General features: G+C 65.6%; 10 protein-coding genes across 10 annotated transcripts; 5 read left to right on the forward strand and 5 right to left on the reverse strand.

Annotated features, from left to right (window-relative positions):
• Positions 1-159: 159 nt before the first annotated feature.
• On the reverse strand, positions 160-1,528 carry JCM10292_005800 (histidine phosphatase family protein; the record flags this gene model as incomplete). The annotated part of the gene is made up of 4 exons (XM_076648406.1): positions 160-1,007; positions 1,097-1,228; positions 1,314-1,409; positions 1,471-1,528. 4 exons carry the CDS (start codon positions 1,526-1,528, stop codon positions 160-162), a joined length of 1,134 nt encoding a protein of 377 aa, XP_076506095.1.
• A 530-nt stretch (positions 1,529-2,058) lies between these two features.
• On the reverse strand, positions 2,059-3,595 carry GEP4 (phosphatidylglycerophosphatase; the record flags this gene model as incomplete). Its single annotated transcript, XM_076648407.1, has 2 exons — positions 2,059-3,375; positions 3,434-3,595. The coding sequence occupies 2 exons, from the start codon at positions 3,593-3,595 to the stop codon at positions 2,059-2,061; spliced, it is 1,479 nt and encodes a 492-aa protein (XP_076506096.1).
• A 238-nt stretch (positions 3,596-3,833) lies between these two features.
• JCM10292_005802 (uncharacterized protein) lies at positions 3,834-6,981 on the forward strand (the record flags this gene model as incomplete). The annotated part of the gene is made up of 8 exons (XM_076648408.1): positions 3,834-4,322; positions 4,397-4,831; positions 4,908-4,986; positions 5,085-5,148; positions 5,228-5,308; positions 5,375-6,045; positions 6,113-6,123; positions 6,184-6,981. The coding sequence occupies 8 exons, from the start codon at positions 3,834-3,836 to the stop codon at positions 6,979-6,981; spliced, it is 2,628 nt and encodes an 875-aa protein (XP_076506097.1).
• Positions 6,982-8,069: 1,088 nt separating this feature from the next.
• Positions 8,070-8,689, forward strand: JCM10292_005803 (uncharacterized protein; the record flags this gene model as incomplete). Its single annotated transcript, XM_076648409.1, has 4 exons — positions 8,070-8,247; positions 8,314-8,322; positions 8,385-8,464; positions 8,525-8,689. The coding sequence occupies 4 exons, from the start codon at positions 8,070-8,072 to the stop codon at positions 8,687-8,689; spliced, it is 432 nt and encodes a 143-aa protein (XP_076506098.1).
• Positions 8,690-9,320: 631 nt separating this feature from the next.
• JCM10292_005804 (uncharacterized protein) lies at positions 9,321-10,320 on the forward strand (the record flags this gene model as incomplete). The annotated part of the gene is made up of 4 exons (XM_076648410.1): positions 9,321-9,429; positions 9,495-9,503; positions 9,580-9,672; positions 10,148-10,320. 4 exons carry the CDS (start codon positions 9,321-9,323, stop codon positions 10,318-10,320), a joined length of 384 nt encoding a protein of 127 aa, XP_076506099.1.
• A 479-nt stretch (positions 10,321-10,799) lies between these two features.
• JCM10292_005805 (WD40 repeat domain-containing protein) lies at positions 10,800-12,811 on the forward strand (the record flags this gene model as incomplete). The annotated part of the gene is made up of 10 exons (XM_076648411.1): positions 10,800-10,802; positions 10,942-10,981; positions 11,229-11,369; positions 11,441-11,659; positions 11,727-11,851; positions 11,914-12,033; positions 12,120-12,239; positions 12,311-12,503; positions 12,612-12,652; positions 12,776-12,811. 10 exons carry the CDS (start codon positions 10,800-10,802, stop codon positions 12,809-12,811), a joined length of 1,038 nt encoding a protein of 345 aa, XP_076506100.1.
• A 1,680-nt stretch (positions 12,812-14,491) lies between these two features.
• On the reverse strand, positions 14,492-15,487 carry JCM10292_005806 (uncharacterized protein; the record flags this gene model as incomplete). Its single annotated transcript, XM_076648412.1, has 4 exons — positions 14,492-14,662; positions 14,741-15,079; positions 15,153-15,160; positions 15,316-15,487. 4 exons carry the CDS (start codon positions 15,485-15,487, stop codon positions 14,492-14,494), a joined length of 690 nt encoding a protein of 229 aa, XP_076506101.1.
• Positions 15,488-15,795: 308 nt separating this feature from the next.
• On the reverse strand, positions 15,796-16,553 carry VMA11 (H(+)-transporting V0 sector ATPase subunit c'; the record flags this gene model as incomplete). Its single annotated transcript, XM_076648413.1, has 4 exons — positions 15,796-15,876; positions 15,939-16,270; positions 16,341-16,353; positions 16,491-16,553. 4 exons carry the CDS (start codon positions 16,551-16,553, stop codon positions 15,796-15,798), a joined length of 489 nt encoding a protein of 162 aa, XP_076506102.1.
• A 1,231-nt stretch (positions 16,554-17,784) lies between these two features.
• Positions 17,785-20,438, forward strand: JCM10292_005808 (uncharacterized protein; the record flags this gene model as incomplete). The annotated part of the gene is made up of 3 exons (XM_076648414.1): positions 17,785-18,422; positions 18,730-20,111; positions 20,188-20,438. 3 exons carry the CDS (start codon positions 17,785-17,787, stop codon positions 20,436-20,438), a joined length of 2,271 nt encoding a protein of 756 aa, XP_076506103.1.
• A 2,617-nt stretch (positions 20,439-23,055) lies between these two features.
• MET1 (uroporphyrinogen-III C-methyltransferase) lies at positions 23,056-25,205 on the reverse strand (the record flags this gene model as incomplete). The annotated part of the gene is made up of 2 exons (XM_076648415.1): positions 23,056-24,247; positions 24,307-25,205. 2 exons carry the CDS (start codon positions 25,203-25,205, stop codon positions 23,056-23,058), a joined length of 2,091 nt encoding a protein of 696 aa, XP_076506104.1.
• Between the last annotated feature and the right edge of the window lie 1,532 nt (positions 25,206-26,737).

A 26,737-nucleotide genomic window follows, 5' to 3' on the forward strand; every position in this document is an offset into this window, starting at 1 on the left:
TAATCCACCCACCTCGCATGCCCTCGCACCGACTTGCATCTACACGCAACGCATGTTCGCGATGTTTCATTCTCACTCCTCGCGCATCGGTTCGCCAGAAGAGCGGAAGCGAGAGGCAGCGGGAACTGCTGCTCTGGTTGCGCCGCCGCACTGTATCAACTACTGCTTCTCCGCGCCCCCTCCGCCACCGCCGCCGCCGCCGCCGCCGAAGAACTCCTTCAGCCCCTTCTGCTTCTCGTCCCACGCGCCGCTCCCGACCCCGCCCTTTGTGCGCTTGAGCCCGACGAGGTGCTCGGCCTGGTTGAACGCGACGACGCGGTGCCGGCACATCGGGACGGGGTGTGCGGCGGGAGGCGAGGACGCGTGCGGCCAGGCGGGGGGGAGGGACGGGTCCCGTGGCGGGACGGGGGGGAGGGTGGGGAGGAGGGAGTGCAGGTGCGGAGGGAGGGGCGGGCGAGGGGACGAGTCGGTTGAGGGGGCGTCGGGTGAGGAAGAGGAGGAGGAGGGAGAAGGCTGTTCGGACGCGGGAGAGACGGTCGAAGAGGGCGCGGGAGCAGCCTCGGACGGCGCAGGCGGGGAGGAGAACGCGTCGTCTTTCCGCGCGTCGGTGCCAAACTCGTCCCTGGGCGACGTCGCGCCGGGCGAGAGGGCATGCACCGCCGCCGGGTCATCGAGCTCGAGCTCGATGCGCGCCCAGCCCGTATTGACGTACCCTCCCTGCTTGACATAGCGCAACCGCGGGTCGCCCGTGCGCTTGAGCGCAAACAGCATCTCGGAGAGCCAGATCCCGTGCGCAACGAGGACAATGTGGTGCTGCTGCGGCGGGCCCGCGCCGGGCGGGACGGCCGCGGTCGCGACGACGTGCGGGAGGACAAAGTGCCGCAGGACGAGGTCGGCGCGCGCGGCGACGTCGTTGAGCGACTCGGCGTTGGGCGCGATGCGGAACGCGCGGTGGTCCTCCCACGGCAGATGCACGCTGTTGAACTTGCCGGCATCCCACGGCTCGCCTGCGGAAGCAGAGGCAGTCAGCTGACTGCAATGGTCGCTCTCCGGACGACTGCATCGAACACCAGAGGCGAGAGAACACAGCGCGCACCCTCTGCCTCTCCGAAGAACTGTTCCCGCAGGAGCGGCGACGTCGTGAACGGCGGCTTCGGGCTCGTCTTGTTGGCGTCGTAGATTGCGCGCGCAGTCGTGTTGGCGCGCTTCAGGTCCGAAGCGTAGATGGCTGTGGGCATGGACGATCATAAGCACGCGTTCGCGGCGAAGGATTCGACTTCCGGCGCTTAGAGCGACGGGTGCCCGCGACGCACCGGTGATGGGGACGTCAGCGAAGGCCTGCCCGAGTCGCAGGGCCTGGTTGTAGCCGTGGTTCGACAGCGGTGCGTCTCGATGCCCAGCCCACAGTGCTGCACAACGAACAGGATCAGCCCCAATTGCGCGCGAGTAGGCGGGTGGGGACGGGCGCACCGGTGAGATTGTCCTTGGACTCGCCGTGGCGCACCATGGTGATGATGACGGGCGCCATCTGTGCGGACGAGGGCAGCGTCGAGAGATGACGACAGCGAGCGGAGCAGCGGGAGAGCGCAGCCACGGTGCGAGCAGACTGCGGGTGGACTCGAGTCGTGCAGGTCGAGTGCGCCCGAGCTGGGCTTCGTCGGAGCGAGCGAGCGGATGCAGGCGAGACGAAGCGAAGCCGGAGTCGCTCCTCTCGCGGGGACCAAGTCCTCGTCTGCCACAGACTGGCTCCTGCGTAGTCTCAGGACGGCCTGGACGACCCCACCTGGCTTCAGTCGCTGTCGCGCGCTTCCCCGTTTAGGGTGGCGACCCCCGCTCCTCGCGGGCGCTGTTGCTTCCGCTTGCGTCGACGCATCTGGTCCAGCCGCTCCTCGCTCCGTCTTTCCCGCACGGACAGTCGCGACAGTGGTGCGTTCGAGAGAGACCGAAAGACAAAAGCGGCCGCGCATTCGCTGTAGAGAGAGAGACTGAGCCGGAACACCACCTGCAGTCCTCCCCTCCACTCTCTCTACTTCTCCACGCCAGCCGCTCCCGCCTCACTCACTCCCTCGCGCCCTCCCTCCTCCCCGTCCTCGCTCTCACCCGCCCCCTCACCCCCTCGACCCACCCGACCCCCCTCTCCCACGCCCTCTCGACCCTCTCCCCCCACCTTTCCTGCACGCCCCTCGCCCCCCCTCCATCGCGGCGCGGGATCGCCCCCGTCGGCAGCGGCGCGAGCTCCTCCGGGCGCGTGTAGATCCGCACGAGGCGGTTGGGCGCGCTCGTGGGGTGCGCGAGGTAGGTGGCGGTGCGGTGTAGGAGGGACGAGAGGGGCGGGAGGAGGGTGCGGAGGGCGAGGGAGGGGAGGCGGGAGAGGCGCGCGGGAAGGGAAGAGACGGTTGAGGAGAGGCGCGTGGGGAGAGTCGAGAGGGCGGAAGAGAGTCGCGTGGGGAGGGTCGAGAGGCGCGAGGGGAAGGCGCGGGCGGAGGCGAGGGCGTCCGAGGGGGATGGGAGGCGGGTCAGCAGAGGCGGGCGAGGTGGTGGTGGTGGAGTAGGTGTCGGTGATGACGGCGGAGCGGCAGGAGCGGCAGAGAGCGACTCTCCGCCCTCTGCCGCAGCAACCTCGTCCCTCTGCGCCCTCGCACCCCCGATGACAAACTGCTCCCAGTCGACCTCGTCCCCTGCCCGATTGACACGCTTTCGCCGCCGCGCAAGGCCCCACAGTGCCGCGCGCTCGACGCCGCGGAGGAGAGTCGTCCCTGCGCCTTCGCGCGCCCACAGCTGCGTCGTCAGGACAGGGATCGCCTCGATCCGCCTCTCGTCCCCGCGCTCGGCTCGTCGCGCGCGCGAGAAGATGCGCGCGAGGAGGGGAAAGCGCGCGAAGGAGGAGGGAGAGGGGGAGAGCGGGAGGGACGAGAGGCGGTGCGCGAGGATCATGTCGGTCGCGAGGCGGTCGCCGATGACGAGGAGGCGGAGCGGGCGCGGCGGTGTGCCCGTCGTCTGCAGCTCGGCGGGGGCTGCCTGGCTGCGCTCTGCGGCGAGTGCGCGCGCCAGCGGCGAGTAGACGACCTGCCCGACGACGGCAGCGTCGGCTCTCGCGCCGTCTCTCACCCGCAAGCGCGCGTGTGCGCTCGTGGCAAAGTGCGCGGCAATCTGCCTCGCGCACGCGCGGGCGGGTTTGGGGCTCGGGTGGACGAGGACGGGGACGGCGAGGTTGCGCGAGGTGGCTTGGGCCTGGAGGAGGAGCGGGTCCTTTGCGAGGGTGCCGGCCGAGTTGGACACGACGAGGACGTTGGCGGGCCCAAAGGCGTGCACGAGGGTGTGCCAGGCGGCGTGGAGCGAGTCGGAGGGCGCGAGGTGGTCGTCGCCGGGGCGGGCCTGCGGGGTGCGAGTGAGCGGGTGAACGTGGCGGGTGGGAAGGGGAGCGTGAGCTTGCGATGCAGTTGTCCTTGTCGATGATGACGCCGTCGACTTTAGCGAGCGAGCGGAGGCGGTGCCAGTCGAGGTGGGCGATCGAGGGCACCGTGATGCGCGGCTGGAGGGTCGAGGGCCGCACGAGGGCGCCGAGCGTGGCCGCTACGCCCGCCCAGTTGGCCATGGTGCTGCGAGCAGAGCGTGCGAGAGGCTGGGCGGCGAGTACTGAGCGCGCGGCCGAGTCGTAGAGTGCGGTCCAGTTCGAGTGCTTCCGCGTTCTGCAAGCCGCGCGGTGCACTTGCGACGGCCAGCCTCCGAGGCGCGTGCTACTTTCGCTTTCGCTTACTGTGCACTCGCTCCCTCTCTCTTGCTCTCGCTCGCTCGCTCTGTCTACAAGACTCGCTCGCTCTAGACTCGCTCGCATGGCGCCGTCCCCGCCCCGCTCTCGCCCGGCGTCGCCCGCGTCCGAGCCGTCCGACGACGACCACCCGCTGCACCTCGCGCCCCACACGGTCGCATCGCCCGCCCTCGCCGCCTACGAGGGCGACCCGCCCGCCGTCCTCGCAGACCGCCTCCTCCTCCGCCGCACCGACTCGGGCCGCTCCCTCCCGAGAGCAGCTCGCCCGAACACCGCGCACCTCGACCACCCGACCGCGTCTAACCCGGGATCGGCCATCGAACTCGACGATGCTGCCCTCGGAGTGCATGCACCGTCGCACAGTCCCACCCTGGGCAGAGCGGGAGAGCCCGATGCAGCTGCCGACGCCCACTCGACCGCTTACGCAACCCCCGGCACTCGTCCCAGCGACGGCGACGGCGACGGCGATGATGCGCGCTCGTCCCGCTCGAGGAGCAAGAGCCGCACCCGCAAGCTCCGATGGTACCAGCGCCCGTCCCCCGTCTGGTTCTTCGTGCGTCCACCCGCTCTCTCTCACTCCCTTCCTTCCGCGTGCCTCCACTCACGACTTCCCTCACACCTGCGCAGCCGGGCACGATCTGCATGGCCCTCACCATGGGCATGACGGTCGCACCGAAGCTCGAAATCTACACGCAGCTCATCTGCCGCGCCATGCCCGTCGAAAAGTCGGGCGTCACCCTCCCCCCGCCCGTCCTCGACCGCGCCCTCCCAGGCTCCGCCATCGACCCGCTCCCGCGCACTCCGGGCGTGCGCATCCCTCCGTCGGGCAACGCGAGCGAGAGCGCGACGGCCGCGCCCGTCAACGAGCACGAAACCAAGTTCCTCTTCGAGTGGATCGCAGACAGCCCGCACTCGGTCGCTCCCGCCACTGCGCACCACGCTTACGGCGCAAGTGCGACCACCGCGGCAGCGGGCGGCCTCCCCGACGCGGGCAACGGCGGCGTGACGTGGAGCGAGCAGTGCCGCAAGAGCGGCGCCGTGCAGGGCGCAGTCGCCGAGCTCGTGCGTCTTCCGCTCGCTCACAGCGTTTCTTGTTTCTCGGCTTGTACCTGACAGGGGAGTCCTCGCGCCCACGCAGGCGTGGATCTTGACGATGCTCATGGGCCTCGTCTCGTGCGTCACGGCGCTCTGGTGGGGCTCGTACTCGGACCGTCGCGGTGCGTACAAAGGGCCTCGCGCTTTTTTCTCAGCCTCTCTCTCTTCCAACCGAAGGGAGAGCGCCGCTGATGGAATACTAGGGGCGTGTATCGCACAGGCCGCAAGCCCGTCTTGCTCGTCTCGCTCGCTGGCGCCATCATGATGGACTCGGTCTTCCTCCTGTGCGCCTCCTTTCCCTGCTCTGCCGTCGAACGCGTGCCGCGCGTGGTCGCAACAGCTGAGACAGTGTTGGGCGCGCAGCACGGTGCACTACCACGACGTCCTGTCGTACAACTTTCTCTTCCTCGGTCCGCTCCTCGATGGTCTCGTAGGCGGCTACACGTGCGTGGCGCCCTTCCGCACGCCGTCTGAGCCGTCACATGAACTCACTGTCCGCCCGCCCTCCAGCACCGCCCAAGCCGTCGTCTACGCCTACCTCTCCGACTGCACCCCCGCCGGTTCTCGCGCGCGCGTCTTCTCGCTCCTCGGCGGCTGCATGATGTTCGGCTTTGCGCTCGGCCCGCTCCTCGGCTCGTACCTCATCACCGCCGCCTCCCCCTCTCCTACCGCCGTCCTCGCGCCGTTCTACGCCGCGCTCGCCCTCCACGCCCTCTACTGGCTCGTCATGGCTTGCGTCCTCCCCGAGAGCCTCTCGCGCGACCGCCAGCTCAAAGCGCGCGAGCGCCACGCGCTCGATCGCAAGCTGCGCCGCGAGCGAGAAGAGGAGGACGAGCGCGCGTGCGCGTCGGGCGCAGAGCGGGCGTGGGTGCGCGCGAGGAGGGCGGCGAAGAGGCCGTTTGCGTTCCTGAGGCCGGTCAAGCTGCTGCTCCCGCGGCAGGTGCAGGCGCGGGCGGGTGAGGAGGGGGCGGGGCTCGAGGACGAGGAGCGCAGGACCAACATCGAGTGGGGGGCGCACCTCGACGAGTATGCGCACCCGGAGGATGTGTGGCGCGGGCGAGACGGCGGTGCGACTGGAGGAGGGAAGGGCGTGGGGAGGAAGAGGGACTGGAGCTTGACCAAGGTTGCGACGGCGTATGCGTGCAACATGCTTCTCTTGGGCGTCATGGCGACCAAGCTGAGTGCGTGCCTTCTCCGCCTGCTCCTTAACGGCGGTGACGCGTGCTGACTCATTCCGTTCCTTTGCAGTCTACGCCAACGTGCGCGACTTTCGGGCGTTCGATGACGCCGAGCTGCACTGACGCTCTCGCTCCGCGCAGTACGAGTTTGGCTGGACGTCGGTCGAAGACGGTCTCTACCTCTCGTTCATCGGCTTCCTCCGCGTCTTTGCCCTCGTCGCCATCCTCCCGCTCGTCATCCGCCTCGTCCGCCGCCGCGCTCCCCCAAGTCCCTCCCGCCCTCGTCCCGCCGAGGCCGGCGCCGCGCAAAAGGCGTGGGACGGCGAGTCGCGCTGGCTCAAGGTCGTCGCCGACTCGCACTTTGACCTCGGCCTCGCGCGCTGGTCGCTCGTGCTCGACCTCGCAGGCTACCTCCTCTTCTCGCTCGCGCCGCTCGTCGGCGCCCCGCGCGGCTCGGACGCCCACACGGCGACCTTCCTCGTCGCCATCTTTGTCCAGTCGCTCGGGTCGGGCGCGTCGCCCGCGATCCAGTCGCTCGCGCTCGCGCACGCCTCGCCGCGCGACGCCGGGACGCTCTTTGCCAGTCTCGGTGTCGTGCAGGCCCTCGCGAGCCAGGTCGTCGGCCCCGGCGGGTTCTCGCTCCTGTTCAAGGCGACGATCGGGACGTTCGACGAGGCCATCTTTGTCGCCGCGCTCGCATGCTCGGCCGCGGGACTCGCGACCCTCCTGCTCGTCCGCCTCCGGAGGGTCTATGTCCAGCCTCGCAGCGGCGGCGGTGCGGTAGGAGAGCACGCGGACGCCGAGGCGCGCGCGGAGGGGGAGGAGCCGCGACGGAGCGCAGGGATGCGCAAGAGCGCATCGGCGTCGAGTGGCGAGGAGCGCGAGCGCGCCCGCGGGCGGAGCGAGACGCGGAGGGGGAGCGCGCCTGCGCTCGCTTAGAAGGTGTCGCGGCGGGTAGATGGCTGGACGAGGAGAAAGATGGGATCCTTTCGCTGTGCATAGCTTACCCGTGCTTGGTCACTTGTGCTGTCCGCTTCTTGCCTTGTAGCCTTTCGAGATCTGAATCGAATCTGTGCAGTGCTGAAACCGCCGGGACGTTCCCCAGAGTCGGCGGTTGCACAAAGGAGCGTCAGGTGGGCTTTCTCGCTGCGCCTCAATCAGCCTCTCGCATGTGTTCCGTCGCTGACTTCTCTTTCAGCGTCCTCGGCACCACTTTTTCAGACAGCGCTCACAAATAACTCCTCTGCTGCGCGCGGATTCTCTGTGCGGCCTTCCGTCCCTTCCGGCGGTACCCAGTTTTTCTGCTGCTCGCCGTGCTGCTGATGCATGGCGCATCGTTCAGTATCTTCCGTGTGAAGCTCGCGAGTGCTTGAGTGTTTCCACCGGCCCGAGGGGCTGTGCTAGACATGCGTGCGCTCTGCTCGTTCTCTTCTGTCCTTGGGTGCTGCTTTTGCGTTCTCGCGGACTCTCCGGCAACGCAGCCCTAGCCTTCCTCCTTGACCGGCTGGCTCCACTTTCTTTCGTGCTGACGACGCTCTGCTTCGTTCCTGCTCTTCGGCCCCTTTGACCCGACGTTGCCAACTTGTCGAAAACAGTGCCCGGGCCTACGCACTCGCCGGTCGACCATTCCGTGCCACCGTTCGAGCGTGCTCAAGACCTCTCCGCTTATGTTCTTGACCGTCTCGGAGAGCAAATCACGCTCGAAGAATGCGACGAACTCGGTACGTCAAGTCGTCGATGCTGCGCTTCACCCTGCACTCTTTGCGCTGACGCGGACTTCGATCCCTTGGCAGACAAAGCTCGTACGTGCAAGACTGCATTCGGGGTGAAAGCTTCTTGACAAGCGCTCTGAGCTGATTACACTGTGTGCCAGTGCGGGAGTTCATCTACGACCGCCACACGCACGAAAATGACGTCCCTCAACTCGTTCGGCTGCGCAAAAAGGTGGCGAGCGAGCGTCTCGAAGGTACATACGCTGTCTCTTGGTCAAGCAACAAGGAACGCTGATGCGACGCGCGAACATCTGTATGCGCGCAGTTCTCGTGCCGGTTGGCGATGCAGCCATCACTGCACACCTTCGCCTCGAGTGCAACCACCTGGAGCTCGGCCCGCCGACATTGAGGACGCTGCAGCAGAAAGTCAGGCATCCTGCGACGCATGCCCACGCTCTCAGTCAGAAGGATCACTGGGAGATTGCGTATCGCTGTACGTCAGCGGCTCACACTTCAGGGCATGTCCGCGTTAATGCAGTTTGGCGTTCTCCATTTGCAGGGTGGCTCGGTTCGTGGACTTTCCGCATGGGCTGGCCGCGGCCGCCGTGCTCACTTGCCATGTTCCAACAGTTCAAGCACTCGAAACGCTCGCAGAGGACTATAACATCCACCTCAACGAGCTCGGCCGCCTTCATGATGCGCTGAATCGGGTCCGCGGCTGAGGTTCCCTGTTTGACAGAGTCTGACGGCTGAAAATCCCTCCCTTGCAGTTGCGCCGTGCCCCGCAGCCTCAGGGCAGTGACCCGCATGCGCACCGTATGTGGGACCCGGACTACTTGTCTGGAGAAGAGTCTCCGCACAGGCTGGGCACGACGAGCAGAGCGGGCACCCTCCGTCGCGACGCCATCTACGGCTTCCGCGTGCCAAGCATGTGAAGCCAGACGCTCGTCTTCCCTCTGGGTCGTGTCTTCTCTGTCTTCGACGTTTACTTCACAAGTCCCGCTCCGTACCATGGAGTCGATTTCATTTGCCGAGACGCTTGCGCTGGCAGCGAGCGGAAGCCCAAGTTCTTTTCGTGGTCCGCAATCCCGGATGACACCGGCAGGAGCAGCTTCCAAAGCCTGAGAACCTTACTTAAGAGGCTCTCTACCTATGGTACGACCGCCATCAGGCCGCCTAGAGGCGACGGGCTTGCCAACTTCTGGTCAGCGCTTGCTTCCCGCCTCGCTTTCACTGCCAGTCACACACTCGCCGCGCGTATGCCGTGCCGCGCGCGAGCAACAACTTCCTCGGACGGCCGTGCAGGTTTCCCAAACGCCCCTCGCGCTACGAAGCCACCGCTGCTTGCTCCTGTTCTGCTCCGCGCCGCCTCCGTCCGTCTCGTGCCCCAGTTGCTCGCGTGCCTGGCCTTGCCCGTCCCTCCGCGGCACGGCCGGTCTGCTTCGCTCTCCTTTTTCCCGTCTGCTCGGCGGTCCGAAGTGCTTGCCACGTCTCTGCATCCGAATTCACCCTTTGCTGCCTTGCTACGCGTCGCTTTGATCCGCGAGGTGCTTAGCTGCAAGCCCGATGTACGTCACAGAGCAACACCGCGAGGCCGAAGCGCACCTCGAGTCCGCTCGCTCGCTCACATCCGACGTTCTCGAGCGCCTCGACTTGCAGTCGCTGCGGTTCAAAGGTCTGTTGCCGTGTTCTGGCAATCTCACGGGTCGCAGCCTTCCGCTGACATGCCACGATGTGCAGACGACGGGCGTGAGCGCTCTGCAGATGTTTCTCAACGCAGCGTGCATGGCTGACCACCCTTTGCGAGGCCCGTTGTCGCGTCCAGTGCTCGAGCTGCAGTACCGCGCCAGTGTGCTTGGCGACGCGGAAATGCACGAGATCCACACGATCCGTCGCAGGATCGGCGCAGAGATCTTGAGTGCGCCTGCTTGCAGGGAGCGAGTCGATGGACGGGCTGCTGATTTCCTTCCGTCTTCCTGCCAATCTTGTTCAGAGCGCCTTGGCGGGGCAGGTCATCAAGCAGAGCGTCATGTCGAGCTGGAGATCGCGGCACTCAAGCAGGGCCCGCCCTCGCTGGACACGTTGGCCAAAAGCAAGGATGGATGCGAGAGTCTGAGTCTGAGGCAGGATTTGGAATACCGCCGTGCGTCTTCCGTGCTTTCTAAGATTCAGCCTGACGACGTTGTATACACAGTCTGGATGTGTGAGCCTCGCGTGACCAAGCACAATCGTCACTGGCCGTCTGACATCTTGGCGTGTTCCGGTAGCCTTCAAACTGCTACAGTTCATCGACGAGCACCAAACGGGCCACATCATAGAGCGCAATGCCATGCAGCTGCATGCGAGCATACAGGACCTGGTGCGGTGCCGACCTTCCTCACCAACCTCCGCAGCGTCGGGCCTGACCCTCGCGGCGTCGCAGTACGACCGCAAGTCCCGCAAGACAGGACACAGCAAGCACCAGCCGTCGAGCACATCGCACAGTCTGTCGCACCCTGGCGCGCAGCGGAACGAGGGCAATCTGCGCCGGTGCCGGATCTACGGTTTTGACGTTGCGACCGTTTGATCCGGCGCGGAGGCTCGTCTCCCGCGTGGCCAACAAACGTCGTTCATACCGTGTCTCAGCAATACTTGAGCCCGTCCAATCTGTATGCTCAGAGAAAGCGAGAGGCAACAGAGCCCAGGTAAAGCTGAGCCCGAGGAGCCGGCAGGCCATAGACGTTGTGCGCGTGCAGCTGTAAGAGATGCCCGGGCGTCCCGATAGAGAAAGGCTGCGGGCGGCAAGCACTCGCAGCGGCGCAGTGCAGGGGCACGATGCATAGCAGCACGACAAAGGGATCGAGGCAAAGAAAGCGAGGCGGCGCGGCGCTCCGAACGCGGGCGTAGACTGTCCTGCAAGCTCGAGAGACCCCTCTGCAGCCCTTCTGCGCCCTCCCAGCCGAGTCGACGCGGTGGTCGCTCGCGAGGCAACTTTGTGCGGCGCGGCGAAGCTCACCCGCTCGCGTCCTCTCGTCCCCCTCGATCCCCGCAGAAGCACCGCCCAAGATGGTGCGTGCTCTCGTCTGACCTCTCCGAACCCCTCACAGCTGCGCGACTGCGCTCGAGCGGACTCGGGCCGTGTCCTCGCCGCCTCGCCTCGTCGCCGTCATGTCGCTGACCTTCCTACGGCTCTGGATGGTGTGTGCAGCGTCCTATCATGCTTTCGGGACACGAGCGGTCCCTCACACGTGCGTGCCCGCCCCCCTGCGTGCCGAGTCGCGAGTGCGAGCTGACCCTCTCCTCGTCCTCATCTCTCGACGCCGTTTCACGCGCATGTTCGCCGTGACCGCCTTGCCGTGCTCTCACACGCCATGTGACGATTCTACCTCGGATCCGCCGGCTTGCTGCGAACCCTGCGCTCCTCCCACACCTTTCCCGGCCATCCTCCACCACTTTCCCTCTCGCGACCTGCACCGCCCGTTTCTCGTCACGCAGAGATCGTCTACAACGCCGAGGGCGACCTCCTCTTCTCGTGCTCCAAGGACCATGTCGTCAACGCGTGGCGCTCGCTCAACGGCGAGCGGTTGGGCACGTACGACGGGCACAACGGCACCGTCTGGACCGTCGCCGTCGACTGTCAGTCGCTGCCTTCCGCCCGAACCTTTGGCAAACTTGCGCAGAGCGCTGACCTACGCACCACCTCACAGCGACCTCGACCTACCTCATGACGGGCTCGGCCGACAACATGCTCAAGCTGTGGCGGGTGCAGACGGGCGAGTGCCTCTACACGTGGGAGTTCCCGACCGCCGTCAAGCGCGTCATGTGGAGCGAGGACGACCAGCGCGTGCTCGCCGTCACCGAGAAGCGCATGGGCTTCCCCGGCGGCGTCAGCGTCTTTGCCGTCAACCGCGACGAGCCCCAGAACCGTGCGTCCGCCTCGTCTGACCGCCTCGTTCGGTGCGTTTGATGACTCACGAGGGTCTGTGATTGCAGAGGCGAAGGAGCCGCAGTTTGTCATCAAGCCGACGGGCTCGAAGGCGACCGTGGCAGGGTGGTGCGGCCTCGACGAGTTCATCGTGACGGCGCACGAGGACGGCACGCTCAACCTGTGGGACACCGTGCGCTCTCTCACCTCTCTTTCTTGCGAGGTAGGCGATCTTGACAACAGGCACGCGCGCAGGAGGAGGGCTTCTTGGCGTTCGACAAGGAGGAGCGGGCACACCAGGGCGTCATCACCGACCTGCAAATGTCGCCCGACGGCACCTACTTCATTACTTCGTCGAAGGACAAGTCGTCAAAGGTGCGTCCGGTTTTCGCCTCGTTCATTCCGCACTTCCTCGCACGTCCCGAGGCGAGTGCTGATGGGCAAGGAGGTTGTTCGCACAGATCTGGTCGGTTGGCCCGCACAAGAACGCGCACGGCGAGGAGGAGTTCCTGACGCTCATCAAGACGTACACGGGCGAGCCGCCGCTCAACTCTGCCGCCATCATCCCGGGCAAGCCTTACGTGCGATCCCCCCTCCTCTTCCTCTCTTCCCTTTTCTCCCGATCCTGACGCGATGAACGGCTACTCGGCAGGTTGTCATGGGCGGTGGGCAAGAAGCGATGAACGTGACGACGACGGGTGCGCGCCACGGCCACTTCGAGGTCCGCTTCTTCCACCGCGTCTTTGAGGAGGAGGTCTCGCGCGTCAAGGGCGGCTTCGGGCCGTGCAACACAATCGCGGCGCACCCGGGCGGCAAGGGGTACGCGATTGGCGGTGAGGACGGCTGTGAGTGTCCTCTGTTCACTCTCCCGAAGGCGGTCGCGGGCAGCGTGGCCTGCGACTCTGTCTTTGTGCCACTTCGAGATAATCGTTGACAATCATTTCCCCCTGCAGACGTCCGTGTGCACCACTTTGACCCGAATTGGTTCACTGCCGTGCGTTTTTCTTCCTCCAGCGCACCTCCACGCGTGCAAGCCCTATTTTTTGATCGGGCTCTCACGTTTTTTGGTAACGATGAGAAGGAATCGCTGACGCTCCTCTTTGCGCCACTTTCGCAGAAGCCCTACGGCGCGCTCGAGCCCGAGGTCGACTAGACGCTCTCACCTCGGCCCATTCTTCTTTCTCCCGCACCCTGGGTTCCGCTCGCTCACGTTTTGGAAGTAGCCGCATTGTGCATTGTACTGTAGACCCGCTCACTGGGGTTTGCGGAAGAGGGGAACGGCGTCGCTTAGTACAGCTCGCCGAAGTACAGCCGGTTGGCGCGATAGCCGAGGTGCGGGTGAGCGCCGCCGAGGCTGCGCTCCGCCGAGTCCGCCTGACGAGCGAGCACCTGCGGTCTTTCTCGGCTAGAACGAGGCACGCTAGCGCGACTGAGCCCCGGGTGCTGTTCGAGGTGGGCGATTTGCGCGGCAAGGTCTGCCTGCCCTGCTCCGGCTTCGTGCAGCATGCGCTGGAGGCGCTCGTTTGCCCGATGTAGGTTTTGGGTACTCGCGATTCTCCAGCGCATCTGTGCCGAACAACCTGTCTGTCCAGGACTCGCGAAACCGGCGCGGAAGCAAACTCAACGTACAGTCATAGCCTGAAGTGACGAGTCGTGCGGAATCATCCGGGCGAGGAGCATTGCTGTGCGGGGCATCTGTTGTTCAGCTAGGCGTGCGAGAGTGTGGCACTTCAGAAAACGCACCGTCTGACAGATCCTGCCTGGTCGGCCGTTCAACGTGCTGAAGTCGTTGCAGTACCTCCTGCGCCTGCAGTTCGCGTAGGTCGTCAGCAAAGCGCAGAGCAGCCTCTGGATAGAGGAGAGCTGGCTTTGTACCGCAGCGTCACGCGCTTGCTGCAGCCGCCCGAGCAGTTGCGCCCTTCCGCGCCCTCCAAAACAGGACCTGCTCTCGTCCTCCAAGTGTCGCTCGACGTCCAAGGTGCGACCCACTGTGCGTATTTCGAGTCAGGGTGTGCAAGCGGAGGATGAGCCCGGGACCAACCCAGCGCGTGCCTCTCCTCTTCACTGGCTGCGCCGAAACGAGCGAAAGCGGCGCAGAGTTCTTCGACCTGATCCTTCATGGGCTGACGACCAGGCGCCATGTCTGAAGCGAGAGGCAAAAGGCAAGCAAAGAAGCAGAACAACAACCGGCGAGGACGGTACGACCGTCCGCGGCAAGTCCGACATTCATCGCAGGAAGAGGAGCGAGCAGGTCTAGAGCCGACACAGGCGCAACGACGAGCGCAGAGCTCGTCGTGCACCGCGCAATCAACACAGAGGCACACAGGTGTCTATCGATTCCGTCCGTCTGCACTCTAGAGTTCTAGCGTTCTACCACCCGCGGCGCCGGCCGTAAGCTCCGTAGTGCACTGCACGACGGAAGCAGCCCTCCTGCGGGTGCAGCAGCGATGTCTTCGATAAGCTCTGCTCGTCCCGCTGCTGGTGGTCCGGAGGCGTGCGCTGCCTGACAGCTTTCGGGCGCTTCGACTCCGGCGAGCGGCTGCGGCGGCTAGTTTCGTTGCTCCAGTCCTGGGCGCGTCACCGAACGACAAGATTTGAACGGCGCACTGGCTGAAATCAGTGAAAAAGGCGTACAGGCTGGCGAGTCTCAGCCCAGAGCTGTACGGAAGCGACGGGAGCGCCCGGCGCGGCTTCGCGGATGCCGTACTATATATGGCGCACAGAGTCGTCAGCTTGACCCGTCTCGAGCAAGCGAGACAAAGTCAAAACAACAGAAGCTGTGACGCACCTGGACGTAGAGGTTCGGAAGCTCGCTCTTCTGCTCCGCCAGACATCAGTCCCTCGAATCGGAGCGCACGCCCGGCGAGGCACGCACCAAGCGCTTGACGACCGCCATCGTCTTCAGGTGGGTCGCTAGCTTGGACTTTGCGACCATAAGCTCGCGATCGACCTGCGCCCGCTTCTCCCTCGCCGCCTTCGCCTCGCGCTTCTTGGCGTCTCGCTCCTGTGCCAGGTGCTCCTCGTCAGCCCGCTGCTCCGCCTTCCCCTCCTCCGTGGCGTGTCAAGTCAAGAACGAGCTCACTGCTCGGCCGGCTACCTCGCGAGAAGCAATCGCCGCTACGTCGTCCTTGAGCTCGGCGAGCCGCTTCTCGAGGGCCTTGATCTTGTCCGGCAGTTCGTCCTTGATTTGTTGCGCAGCTCGCAGCTCGACGTGGAGTCGCTTGACGAACGCGACGATCGAGTCGGGGTGGCGCGCCTGTGCCGTTGTACGGGCGGGCGAGTCTGGGCGCACGCGAAGGCCGGCGAGCGCGGCGGCGAGGTCGCGAAAGAGCAATTTGCGCAGGTCGGTCCACTCTCTCGGAGGAGTGGTCCCGTTGAGATGGGCGAGGAGAGGCGTGAGCTCGCTGAGGCCGTTGAATACCTGCAAGTCGTCGACACACCAGGTCAACTCCTCTAGGCCGCAAACAAACGGCGGAAAAGGGCGAGTAACGCACGTGGAGGACTACGTGCAGATTGTGCGACAGTTGAGCGACAGTCAGTGGCGCGTCCTCTGGGCCGCAGTGCCGGACGAGGTATTCCTCCAAGTACTGCTTGACGCTCGTGATCCGGAGCTTGAGGTCTTCCTCGATCGCGACGTTGTCTTCTGGGCCCCAGAACGCCCGGCCATTTGCGTGCTCGATCGTTTGAGCTCTTCGTTGAACTGGTCGTGCGCGGGCTTCACGCCGTCGTTGAGGATGGTCGCGAGGAGGGTGCGCACAGAGTCGGTCAAGCGCAGGTGCTCCCCTGCTGGCTGCTCAGTGCGAGAACGGGGCGACGGGACGGAGGCCATGAGACGGTCAGAGAGCAAGGAGGAAGAGTCGCTGCAGCGAGAATCTTTGCAATCTGTCAGGAGAGCGAAGAACAGACGGAAAGTCCGCCAGGAGAGCGCCGTAAGGAGCGCACACAGCCACAGTGCGAGAGCCACACTTGCGCAAGCTGTGTAGATGCTAGTGCACATTGCGAGTGAGCGCGCGACAAGAGACGAAGAAAGAGAAGTAGGGAGCGAGAAAGACGACGGAAACCGAAAAGATGCGATACGAAGGGAAGACGACGGGGTATGTACGACAAGTGCCGCGCGGCGGCGGAAAAAGAGCAGGCTCAGCAGCGGCCCTCGCCGCTGCGGGTATTGAGGATGAGGGCGACAATGAGGCCGTACAAGCCGATGACCTCGGCGAAGATCTACATCGGAAAGGGGCGTCAGCCGGCCGCCACACTCGTACAGGAGCAGGGAAGGTACGCACAAGCATGAGGACCATGGCGACAAAAATCTTGCTCTGGTGCAGGTAGGCGCGCGTGCAGGCGTCGCCCACCTTGCCAATCGCGACGCCCGCTGCCAACCCAGTGAAGCCGCACGCGAGCCCGGCGGCGAGGTGGATTGCGCCGGCGTAGAGCGAGTAGGGCTTATCGGGCGAGAGGTTTCCGACGATGAGGACCGAGACGACGAGGCCGTAGACGGCAATGATTCCGGCCATGACGACGGGGATGAGCGACTTCATGATGAGCTCGGGCTTGAGCGTGCCCATGCCCGTGATGCCGATGCCGGCTTTCGCGGTGCCGTATGCTGCCCCGAGCGCTGCGTGGCGTGCGGCGAGAGAGGGTCAGCGCGACGAGGAGTGAGCGGGAGGAGGAGGCGGTGTGCGCACTCGAGAACATCATCTGCGGGGCGGACGAGGGCAGTCAGTGGGCCGTCAACGAGTGCTCTCAGGCGTACAACACGCAGCTCGTACACGCTTGCGCGGAAAGCGAGGACGAGCTGCTGCTGCTGATGAGGACGACGAGGGGGAGAGACGCACCGCCGAACCGACGCCGGCAAAGCCAAAGAAGGGCGCGTAGGCAGGACACAGCTCGGTCGTCATCGTGACTGCACTCTGTCCGGGTAAGACGGGAGCGCGAGGACGGAGGAGAGGCCACCTTCCGTCGTCACCTCGCTCGTCCTCAGTCTCCGCCATGTCGCTCGCCGCGCATCCAGTCCTCGCTCGCCGCGCATCCAGTCCTCCCTGAGTGGACAGAGGGCCGCGAGCTGCTGCTTCCGGCAAGGATGCTCGAGCTGCGCTTGCACGGACCCGCCTTCTCGTTCCGCTCCGCTTTGCTTTCCCCTTCTCCGCGCTCATGAGCGGCACCGTCTGCGCTCTGACAGTACAACTGCTGCTTCGCTCCGACCGCACCATGCGCTGCTTGCTCTCAGTCCCTGAGGACGCCGCGTCAGCGGTCCAGGATACTTGTCGCTGGCTGGCTGCTCCAATTCTGATCTGTATGCGCTACGCTCACTGCCACGACACCTCCTCAGAGAGTCACACCCTTGCCAATTGCTTCGCAACCTCCGTCTTCCGAGCGTGAGCGAGCACAAGGCGCAAAAGCCCGGGACTGGGCCCGCGCACAGTCGCGAACTGGAGGCGCTGGTTTACGAGCGAGGTGTGCGCCGCAGGTTGCTAATGAGACAGAGAACCCGAGCAGAACGGACTGTGCCATAAGGAGGACGGCTCAGTGTTGGGCCGAGGGGGTGCGGGGGAGAGGGATGAGGGCTTGTCTCGCCGACACCTGAGATGTATCTATTCAGCACGAGGAGAGGAAGAAGGTGGCTAGGCTCACGGGAACCGGCTCAATGACGGCGCGTACGCAAAGAAGCAGTCATACATTGGCGAAGAAAGGCTGCGCAGAAGCGCAGGCAGTCAGCCAGCGCGCAGAGAGCCGCGCGGAAGCAAAACGGAAGAGCACGAGACGGCAGCTTTCGAAATCACGCGACCTCGTGGGTCTGGCGGCATGGAAGTAAGTGAGCTGCGTGACTACGCTGCCCTTGAGTGTCCTGCACACCTACACACCTGTACACCGCGTAGACGCGGAAGCCGAGCATGAGGGGGAAGTTGGCGAGAGTGACCAGGCCGCGGCGAGTGCATACTGTGCATATGGCGTTTATCGGGTGAGCAGTAGCATTCCGTCAGGCTGACAGTCCGCACAGACTTGCCGGACAAGCATCTTCAGTTGAGCAGCGTCTGGCCGTCATCGCTTCGTTCGTCGTTCGCTCATTCTGGGCCAACGCTCCCTCTCGAGCGAGCTGCAGAGACTACGCAGCCCGCTCTACACTGCGAGATGCCCTCGTCGGCCGACAACCCGCTCTCGTCCTCGCGCCCGTCGTCGCCCGAGCCCTACACGCTCTCGTCGCCCCACCTCGCTCCCCGCCCCGCCGCCCACGCGCCCGAGCCGGGCAACGAGCGCCCGCCGGCAGACGACCTCGACCTGCCCCCGCCGGGGCTCGACGAGACCCGCCACGCGCGGCGGGAGGCAAAGTGGCCGGAGGATGCGCTGCTGCGCACGGGGGAAGCGGGGGACAACGACGGGCGGCTGCCGCATGAGCGGGACGGCGAGCCTGTAGCAGGAGCGTCGAAGGCGAGGCAGCAGCGCTCGCTTGAAACGGCGGACGAGGAGGACGACGACGACGAGGACGGGGAAGACGACGACGACGACCTCTTCTCGCCGTCGCCCGACTACAGCCCCGCAGACTACACCGACCACGCCCCGCCGCACGAGTCGGCGGCAGCGAGGCGCGAGCGGCGCAGGCGCGCGAGGAGGATGTACGGCGGAGGAAGGCACCGCCATGCTCGCGTCTTTGGCGCGGAAGACGGAGAGGACGAGGCGGCAGAGGACGAGGAGGGCGAGGGAGAAGGCGCAATCACGGTAGGAGATGTCGGTGGAGTCGGAGAGGTGGCCGGACTCGTCATGGCCGGATCGTGCGTCCCATTCTCGCTCGTCTTTCGCCCGCTTCCGCGAACTGGGCTAACTCACCCCGCAGACTGAGTCCACTTCCGCTGCTGCTACCTATAGCCTGTGCGCAGCTGGGTCCAGGACTTTTCGTGCCCTTGCTTGCGCTGGCGAGCGTCCTGGCGTGGTTGGGAGGAGTTGTCATCGGTGTCGAGGGGCGCTATGTCGGCGCGAGGTGCGTTCTGGCCGCTGTCCTTTCGTGACTGGTCCTGTATATCGTGCGAAGGACGAGCTTGCGTGCCGATCAGGGACCTCGCACTCACGCACCTGCCGCAGGTCCTTCCCGGCCCTCGCGTCAGGTGTCTTTCCCCACCGCTTCAAGCTGCACAAGCTCGGCGAGTTCCTCGCCGCCGCATTTATGCTCGGCGGCAGCATCGTCCGCACGGCGCTTGGCGTTGTCGCTGCGGCGGAAGTCGTCGTCGACTTGCTTGTGCCGGAGCGCAGGCGGAGGGATTGGGAGCGGGAAATTGCAGTCGGCGTCATTTCTTTCGTTTGGGTAAGTTCGCAGTCGTGCATCTTTCTCGAAATCTCACCGGGTTATACTGACTGCGCTGCATGGCAGCTCGTTGTGCCGCTTGCCGTTCCTCCCATTCTCACCGCCCTCGGGCTCAACTCGCGCTACAACCCGCGCCGCCCCTCTTCCTCGCACTATACCCGCCTGAGCACCGTCTCGACTCCCGACCTCGCTCTCACCCCCGCCTCTCCCGCATCCTTCTTCACCTCGGGTCCGAGCGACCCTTCTCCTGCACGCCGGGTACGATGGACTGCGCTATTACGCCTCCCGCCTTGGAGCATTGCACTTCTCACGTGGCCGCTTTCGCTCCTCGTCCTCGGCGTGCGGGTGAAGCACCTCCCGCTCATCGCTCCCTCGCTCTCCTCCGTCGTCGAGACCACCGCCGCCAAGGTGCACGTCCCGGACCTTCCCTCGACCTCGTCGGGCCTGTGGGCCTACATCCTTTTGACCTTTGCCGCACCGCTCGGATCGGCGCACGAGACGTTCTACTACCTTTCGTCGCTCGCGCGCCCCTCTTCGACGTCCTCTGCGCGTGGCGCAGCCGGGCAGAGCACCGCGTCAGACGGGCTCGACCCGCCCTCGGCGCTCTCGACGACGCGCGAGCGCGAACGCGAAGGGCGGCGGAACCAGTATCCTCTCGCCTTGCTGATCGGGCACGGGACCGCCTTCGTCCTGCACCTCGGCTGGGCGCTCGTCGGCGCCCTCTCGCTCTCGCCTCCCTCGTCCGGCGCGCCCTTCGAGCCCCCGACGCCCAACCTCCTCTCGGACCCGCGCCTCCCGCGCGCAGACGGCTGGCTCATCCTCGTCCGCACCCTCGTCCTCGCCGCCCTCCTCGTCCAGCTCGAGCCCCACTCGCGGGTCGCCGTCGGCCGCGCGAGACGCGCCATCCGCGCCGTTCGCCCGCTCCCGACTGGCAGCGGCGAGGGGAGCGAGCGCGCGCGCGCGGTCAGGAAGGTCGTCGCGAGGTGTGCAGTCTGGGCCCTCGTCGGCGTGGCAGCGTGGGCGGTCGTTAGCGTGCCGAGGCTGGCGCAGGGCGGTGAGCGGCAGAAGAAGGAGGTTGGTGGGCATGGAGAGGGGATGATGCGCACGGCAGAGTGGGCGCTGGGTGTTGGGATAGGCGGAGTTGGAGGATGCCTGGTTCCCGGTGCGCCTCGTGCTTCTTGCACCTCTGAGGGGCGCGTGTTAGAGCTGACCGTTGCTCGTACGCTCGAACTATACAGCGATCGCCTACCTCGTCCTCTTCCACCTCCGCCGCCCCCGCGCCATCCTCCTCCCCTCCCTCCCGACCTCCCGCTCGTCCACCTCGTCGTCGAACGGGCCAGACGCGCTACTCGCGCGCAAGGAGCGCCAGATGCAGCGGCGTCTCTCGGGCCGCCGGATTTGGACCGACGCCGGCGTCTTCGGCCTGTTGGCGCCCGTCGGCGTCGTGCTTGTCGTGAGGGGCACCATTGCGCTCGTCAAGGGTGCGTAGGTCGTGTAACAGGACATGGTTAGCTCTGAGGAGAGGTGCACAGAGTGGTGCCGGTCGAGGAGCAAGCTCACTCTTCCTTCTCTCAAGTCGCGTCTGCCTCTGCTTCCGCTTCTCGCTCGCGAGCCGGCGCTTTTCGCCTTCGCGTGCTAGCTGCCGCCGTTCCTGTCGGACCCCTGCATGCCCGACAGTGGAGGCGGTGCTGAACTCCTGCCACGACAACGCCTCCTGACCGCGCTCGCCCCGGACGTTCCGCGAATGTACTTTCCCTCGTGGAGCCGTCCTTTCTCTCGTGTTTGGCCTCTGCGCAGGACCAGACCTGCGGGCTCCTTACGTCGCCACGATGTCTTCTATCTTCAGCGACCCTCACTCGCTCTCCGACTCGGAAGACGACGACGACAGCAGCACCATCGTTCCAAGCGTTTTCTCGGCAGCTGAACGCTCGGCAGCTTCAGCGCCCGCTCCGAACAGGCAGAACCCTTTGGCTCGCCGAGAGCTAAGGGACCCCGAGGCTCTCAGGCTTCAAGCTGCAGGCACGTCGCTTCTTCGCCCACTCACTACTTAAGCAAGCTGACCCGCCTCGACCGCAGAACTTGACGGTCTGTCTCCACCTTTTGACTCGCCTCGAGGCGGCTGCTGACCATCGCCAACGCTCCATCAGTGCGCGCTCGCCAGGAGGCTGTGCAGGACGGCTATCATGACGAGAGTCTGCGCCGGGAGCGTGCACAGGTCGCTCGTGCCTACTACAGTGCGACATCACGACGCATTGAACCGATCACTTCGTGCGCTTGACGCTGACATCTTCTTCGGCTCGCACAGCGGCGATCTTCGCTCTGCGCGACGAGCAGGTCATCTTTCACGCCGTCAACGGCATCTTGATCGACTTGAGGTTCACTCCTCACCTGTCCGAGGGTCATCGCGCACAGAACAGTACGCTCAGAGCTCGAAGTGCTCCTCGTGACGAGACTGACTTGTCATCTTCGGTCTTCGCCTGCAGGAGCACTACGTACGACTGCAGCTCTATTTCTTGAGACACGATCGCGCTGATGCGCCTCTTGCGCGCAGTCGAGATGCTCCGGGATGTGGCTATCGAACGCAGACAGCCAGTGACGCTACTGCGCCACATCGAACGGGCACTTCAGCGTTATGCAAGTTTTGTTCAGACGGGAAGGGCCTGACCGCGTCCCGTGGCTGACCTGATTTTTCCGGGCAGGGATGGACCCCGCCGACTGGGCTTGTGCGCACCGTTGTGCGTGATGGAGGAGGACGCAGCGGCCGAGGTCGGCCCCGTCGCGAGCAGCAGTTCTACAGGTAGCTTTCGTGGCGACATGCATCGTTCCGCAGCTCGACGCTCCTGTGAGTTGCACGCTCGCAACCCCTCGGCTGTGCTGGACTCCTGCTGCGTGCACCGCCTTCTGCGACAGGGGAGGTTCGGACCTTCCGCGGTGGCGATTGTTCTCGACGTCTTTGGCTTCTTCCTCTCTTCGCTTGTACTTTCGCATCGCTGCACCATCCCCGTCAATGTCACACGACCAGCGCTCGCTTTCCGACACGGACCAGGACGCGGCGTCCATCCGGAGTGGGACCACGGCGAGTACCGTCCCGCCCAGCATTTTCGATCATGACGAGCACCAGCACGCCCAGCGCAACAGAAACCCTCTGTGGAACCCGGGGCAAGGCCGGCGTCCGTTGCCAGACGACGTTGCCCGCCTCCGTGAAGCGGGTGCGCAGTTGTGCTTCTTCGCCTCTTCCACTGACGTGACGTGTGAAACGCCCTGACAGCATCCAGGGGTGAGTAGTCATGCATCCGCCTGGGGTTCAAACTAATCTTTGGTCTCTACAGCTGCTCTTGAGCAGCGCGTGACCCCCAACGGCTATCAGGATGTGAATCTGCGCAACAGCTGCGAAAGGGCTGCATGCGACTACTATGGTCAGCTCATCTCGCGTGCAGCGGATTCCAGCGCTGACGCCCGATCTTGCAGAGGCCGTATTCAGGATGCGCGACAGGATCGCGGTCTTCGACGCAGTCGATGACATCTTGGAGGAGTTACGCTATGCCCCCGATCTTCCTCAGAATGTTCGTACGCAGAATGGTATGCACGAGAGTCTTTCCAGCCCGAGCCTGTCCATTGCAGCTGAATCTTGCATCTGCAGAAACTCTGCGTTAGTTCACTGCCCGGTCCAAAGTCACCGTGGTCTTCAACCCATGCTGACTAGCTTCTAGTCCGAGATCTGCAGAACGCCGCGGGCATGAACCGGGCGGACGTGCGTATGCATACCGTCATTGAGCGCGAGCTCTCACGTTACCTTGGCTCAGATGCAGTGAGTCGACGCTCTCGATGCATGGAGACCAGTGGGTGCCCCAGTCTGCTAACAGCTTGCTTCCTGCAGGAGGCATCCGCGCCGGCTCAAGCCCCGACGGTACTCGTGAGTCACGGCGGCGGAGGCCGACAGGGCGAGCCCGGCAGGCGTGGCAGGGTGCGCCCGCGCGACCGCGAACGTCATTTTCACCAGTGATGCTGTGTCGGAGCGGCAGCAAAACAGTTGCGCGTGGAATCTGCGAGACCTGCGTCCAGGAACAGCGCGATGGGTGGTAGCGATGCAATGCAAAAAGCAGCGTCTATGCGTCACCTTCTGTCACCGTAACCTGCTCTCCCTCCTTCTCGAGCCCCTCGACAAGACTCATCCACCCCTCGCTGAGCCCCTCGCGGACCTTGTACCCGATCTCTCCGACCCACTTGTCGACTCGCGCCCGGTCGCGCGCCTCGCGGCCCTCGTCATCCGCGTCGTCGAGGATGCCCATGTCGCCCTCGCCGTCGAGGCACATGACGGCCCACCCGACGACGATCATGCCCGGCGGGCGGTGCGGCGGGAGCGCTTCGAGCACCTCGGCGAGGCGGTCGATCGTGCTCGCGACGACGCGCTGGTCGGGGCTCGACGCGCGCTCGACAAGCGCGATGGGGAGGTACGGCGGGTAGGGGTGGGTCGGGTGTTGCATGAGCGCCGCGACGAGGTTCGAGAGGCGCGCGACGCCCATGAGGACGCAGAGCGTCTTTGCGCGCTCGTACGGCGCGAGCGGGACGTCGCGCCCGCCGCGCCCGACGCCCGTGCACACGACGACGCTCTCGGCGACGCCGCGCTGCGTGACGGGGATCCCCGCGAGGGTCGGGCCCGCGAGCGACGACGAGAGGCCGGGGACGACGACGCTCTCGATGCCGGCGACGGCGCGGAAGCGGAGCACCTCTTCGCCGCCGCGGCCGTACAGGAACGGGTCGCCCTGCTTGAGCCGCAGGACCGTCTTGCCCTCGCGCTGCGCCGCGTCGATCGCGAGCGTCATGAGCTCCTCCTGCGCCGCCTCGGCGTTGCCCGGGTACTTGCGCGCGATGACGACGCCGGCGCGGCGTGCGGCGGGGATCAATGCGAGGATCTGAGGCGGAACAAGCTTGTCCGAGAGGAAGAGGTCCACGAAAAAGGGCGAAGTGGGGTCCTCGGTCGTGAGGAGCAGGTGCGCGACGCGCGTCAGGAGGAGCGGGTTGCCTGGCCCCGTGCCGAGAAGCAGGATCCGCCCCTTCTTGCCGCTGTTGCGCGCGGAGGGGAGGGACGAGAGCGCAAAGTCATCCGCTGGTAGCGCAGGCTCGAGGTCGTGGTACGCCGGCTTGATCCGCGGGGACCGCTGCCCCGTCGGCGTCGAGGGTGCCGAGAGCGAGTCGAGCGTGACGTTTGCGAGACGATCGAGCGGCCAGTACTCGGACAGTTGCGAGACGTAGCGCATGCGCGTGAGCTGCGCGGACGATGCCGTCCAAGTTGACGAGCTGCCAAGGCAGAACATCAGCATCACGCACAGCACGAGTCGGACGCAGGGACGACGCACCTCGGCTCATCGAGCGCCTGGCTCTTTGCCCTCGTAAGCTGCTCCACCGGCCTGTTGAGCCCGACCCCCTGCGTCTCCTCCGAGTCGTCCTCTCCGACGCTCTTCTCGCTCGCGCCCTCGTCGGCCTGCGCGCGCAGCTCGTCCCGCAGCCGCCCGACGGCCTCGACCGCCGCGCCGGCCGACTTGGGCAGCGCGGCGACGATCTCGCGCCGCAGGCGTGTCGCGAGTCGGCAGGCGGACGAGTTGGTCGTGAGCGCGAGCTGGAGCGGCGATTTGCGCAGTGTCGCGTCGGCGGAGGGGGTAGCAGGAGAAGAGGACGAAGAGGGCGGAACGAGGTCGAAACGGTGCGAGATCATCCACCCAAAGTCGCTCAGCTCGGGGCAGTCGGCGACGTTGACGAAGAAGCGTCGCCGCTCGGCCTCGGCGCGGAACGCGCGCGCACTTGCGAGCGTGCGGCGCGGGCGGGAAAACGAGGAGGATGCGCCGGCGGAAGAGGGCGAGACGATCGTGTCGGAGAGGACGATCATGCGCACGCCGTCGAGCTGCCCCGCTTCTTCTGCCGCAGCGAACCACCCTCGCCATGCCGCATCGTCCGCGTTCGCATCAAGCGCCCACGGGATCGTCTCGACCTGTTTCTGCGCGAACCGGTGCGCGAGCTCTGCGTCCCACTCGTGCAGGTTGTCGGGTGAGGGCGGGGCTGCAGCACCGACGACGACACGGTAGCCTGCTTCGAGGGCGGCAAAGGCACGAAGTGCTGAGAGACGGGTCGGGCCGAGGAGAAAGAGGGACTGCGGGCGCGACGACGAAGACGAGGAGGAAGAGGTGGAAGGGGAGGGAGCGGCCGGCGTGAAGGCGAGGAGAAGGGAGGCGCCAGGTTGCGGTGCGGGATATGAAGGCATGGCGGCTGTGGGCTGCAGAGCGGAAGGGACGAGTCAGCTTGGCACGGGCGATGTCGACAGAGCTGTCGAAGTCGAGGGGCTCGGCGAGCCAGGCTGCAGAGGGACGAGGCGACCAGATGGACCCGCCGTAAAGCGCTCTGGCCGTATCCTCGCCGCGTCGAGCTCCTCTTTGAGCACGCTCGCCCCCGTCTGGGTGCGGTGGAGCTGTCTCGCGATGAGGTGCTCCTCGAAGCGTTCCCACCACAAACCGCACGCCCAGGGTCTGTGCCGCTCGAAAAAGTCCTGTACGTACTCTGTGACCAGTTGCGAGCTGTGAGCGACCGGGTACGTGCTGTGTGTGCGGCGATGCAGCGAGGGGCGGTGCTTCGACGACGGAGGGGAGCAGCGGCGAGTCGTGTGCGTGACCAGTGAAGGTCGAGTGCGGTCTGGAAAGCACTGTCTGTCCCTGCAGTAGCCTCGACGGTGGTCACAGCAGCGAAGAGGAGCGTCGGAAGAAGCAGCGCGTTGTCGTGATCGCCGCCGCCGCCAGTTGGCCTCCGATAGCGGACATGCCCTTATCGCTCACCCCGCCGTCCCCAAAAGAGCAGTCGGTGCAGCGGGCAGTGCGACAGGGCACCGCAGAGAGTGGCTTTGCGCGAAGGAAGCACCCTCCACCCGCCGGCTGAGACCGAGCAGTGAGCCGAGTCCGAGACTTCGTTCCGCGTTTCCACTCTGGCGCGTCTCCGACTCGCGGGTGCAGTGCATCGCTAGCAGTGCACTTGGCTGCGTTGTGCTAACCTGTATGAGTGGCCGCAGCCCAGCAGACGGGCAGCTGCTCCCTCGTCGCGAACCAAACCGCCCAGCTGCGGTCCGCTCTCTCCTCTCCCGTCGGCCTCTCAGCCCCGCCTGTCCGCCCGGACGACGCCGCGGAAGCTCCGAGGCGGCGCAATTCGAGCCACTTCCCCACCCACTTGACCTTCGCTGCTCGCCTGCTGCTGACCATCCGCTGCTCGCGCTTCCGCGCCCTTCCCACGCCGCTACCGCAGCCGCTATGCCTCTGCCCAGACAGCGCGACTGGAAAGCCGAGTTGGCCACACTGCTGCGCGACGATCCGGCACCGAACGACCGTGTAGCGGTGCAGGAACACGGTGCGTCTCACGGGCACTCACCTCGTGTCGCGCGACGGACGCTGACATGTCTGCAAGCAGTACACCAGAGCGCGTCGACCTGTTTCACACAGAGTTGCCAAACGCGAGACTGACGCTGACGGCGTCGTGCGGGCGCAGTCCGCGCCTTCTTGCGCGACCTGCCGTCGTTCAGCTATCCCGAGCGAGCGGCGTTGCTCGCGAAAGTCCAATGGCTGGTGCGTCTCGCGGAAGCACCTCGTAGGCACTATTGCTGACGGGATGATCCACCTTGAACGAATCCCTGACCCGCGCAGGAGCTCGAGCTAGCGACTGGCAATTCGCGTAAGACCCGAGAGGCACAGGCGGCCTACCGTGAGCGACGGAGAGAGCTCCTGTGGCCGGCGTACTCGGCGGATAAGGGCGAGA

The sequence above is a fragment of the Rhodotorula paludigena genome (genome assembly GCF_050403205.1).
Source record: "Rhodotorula paludigena JCM10292 DNA, Rt_paludigena_JCM10292v1_ctg15, whole genome shotgun sequence".
Classification (NCBI taxonomy): Eukaryota; Fungi; Basidiomycota; class Microbotryomycetes; order Sporidiobolales; family Sporidiobolaceae; genus Rhodotorula; species Rhodotorula paludigena.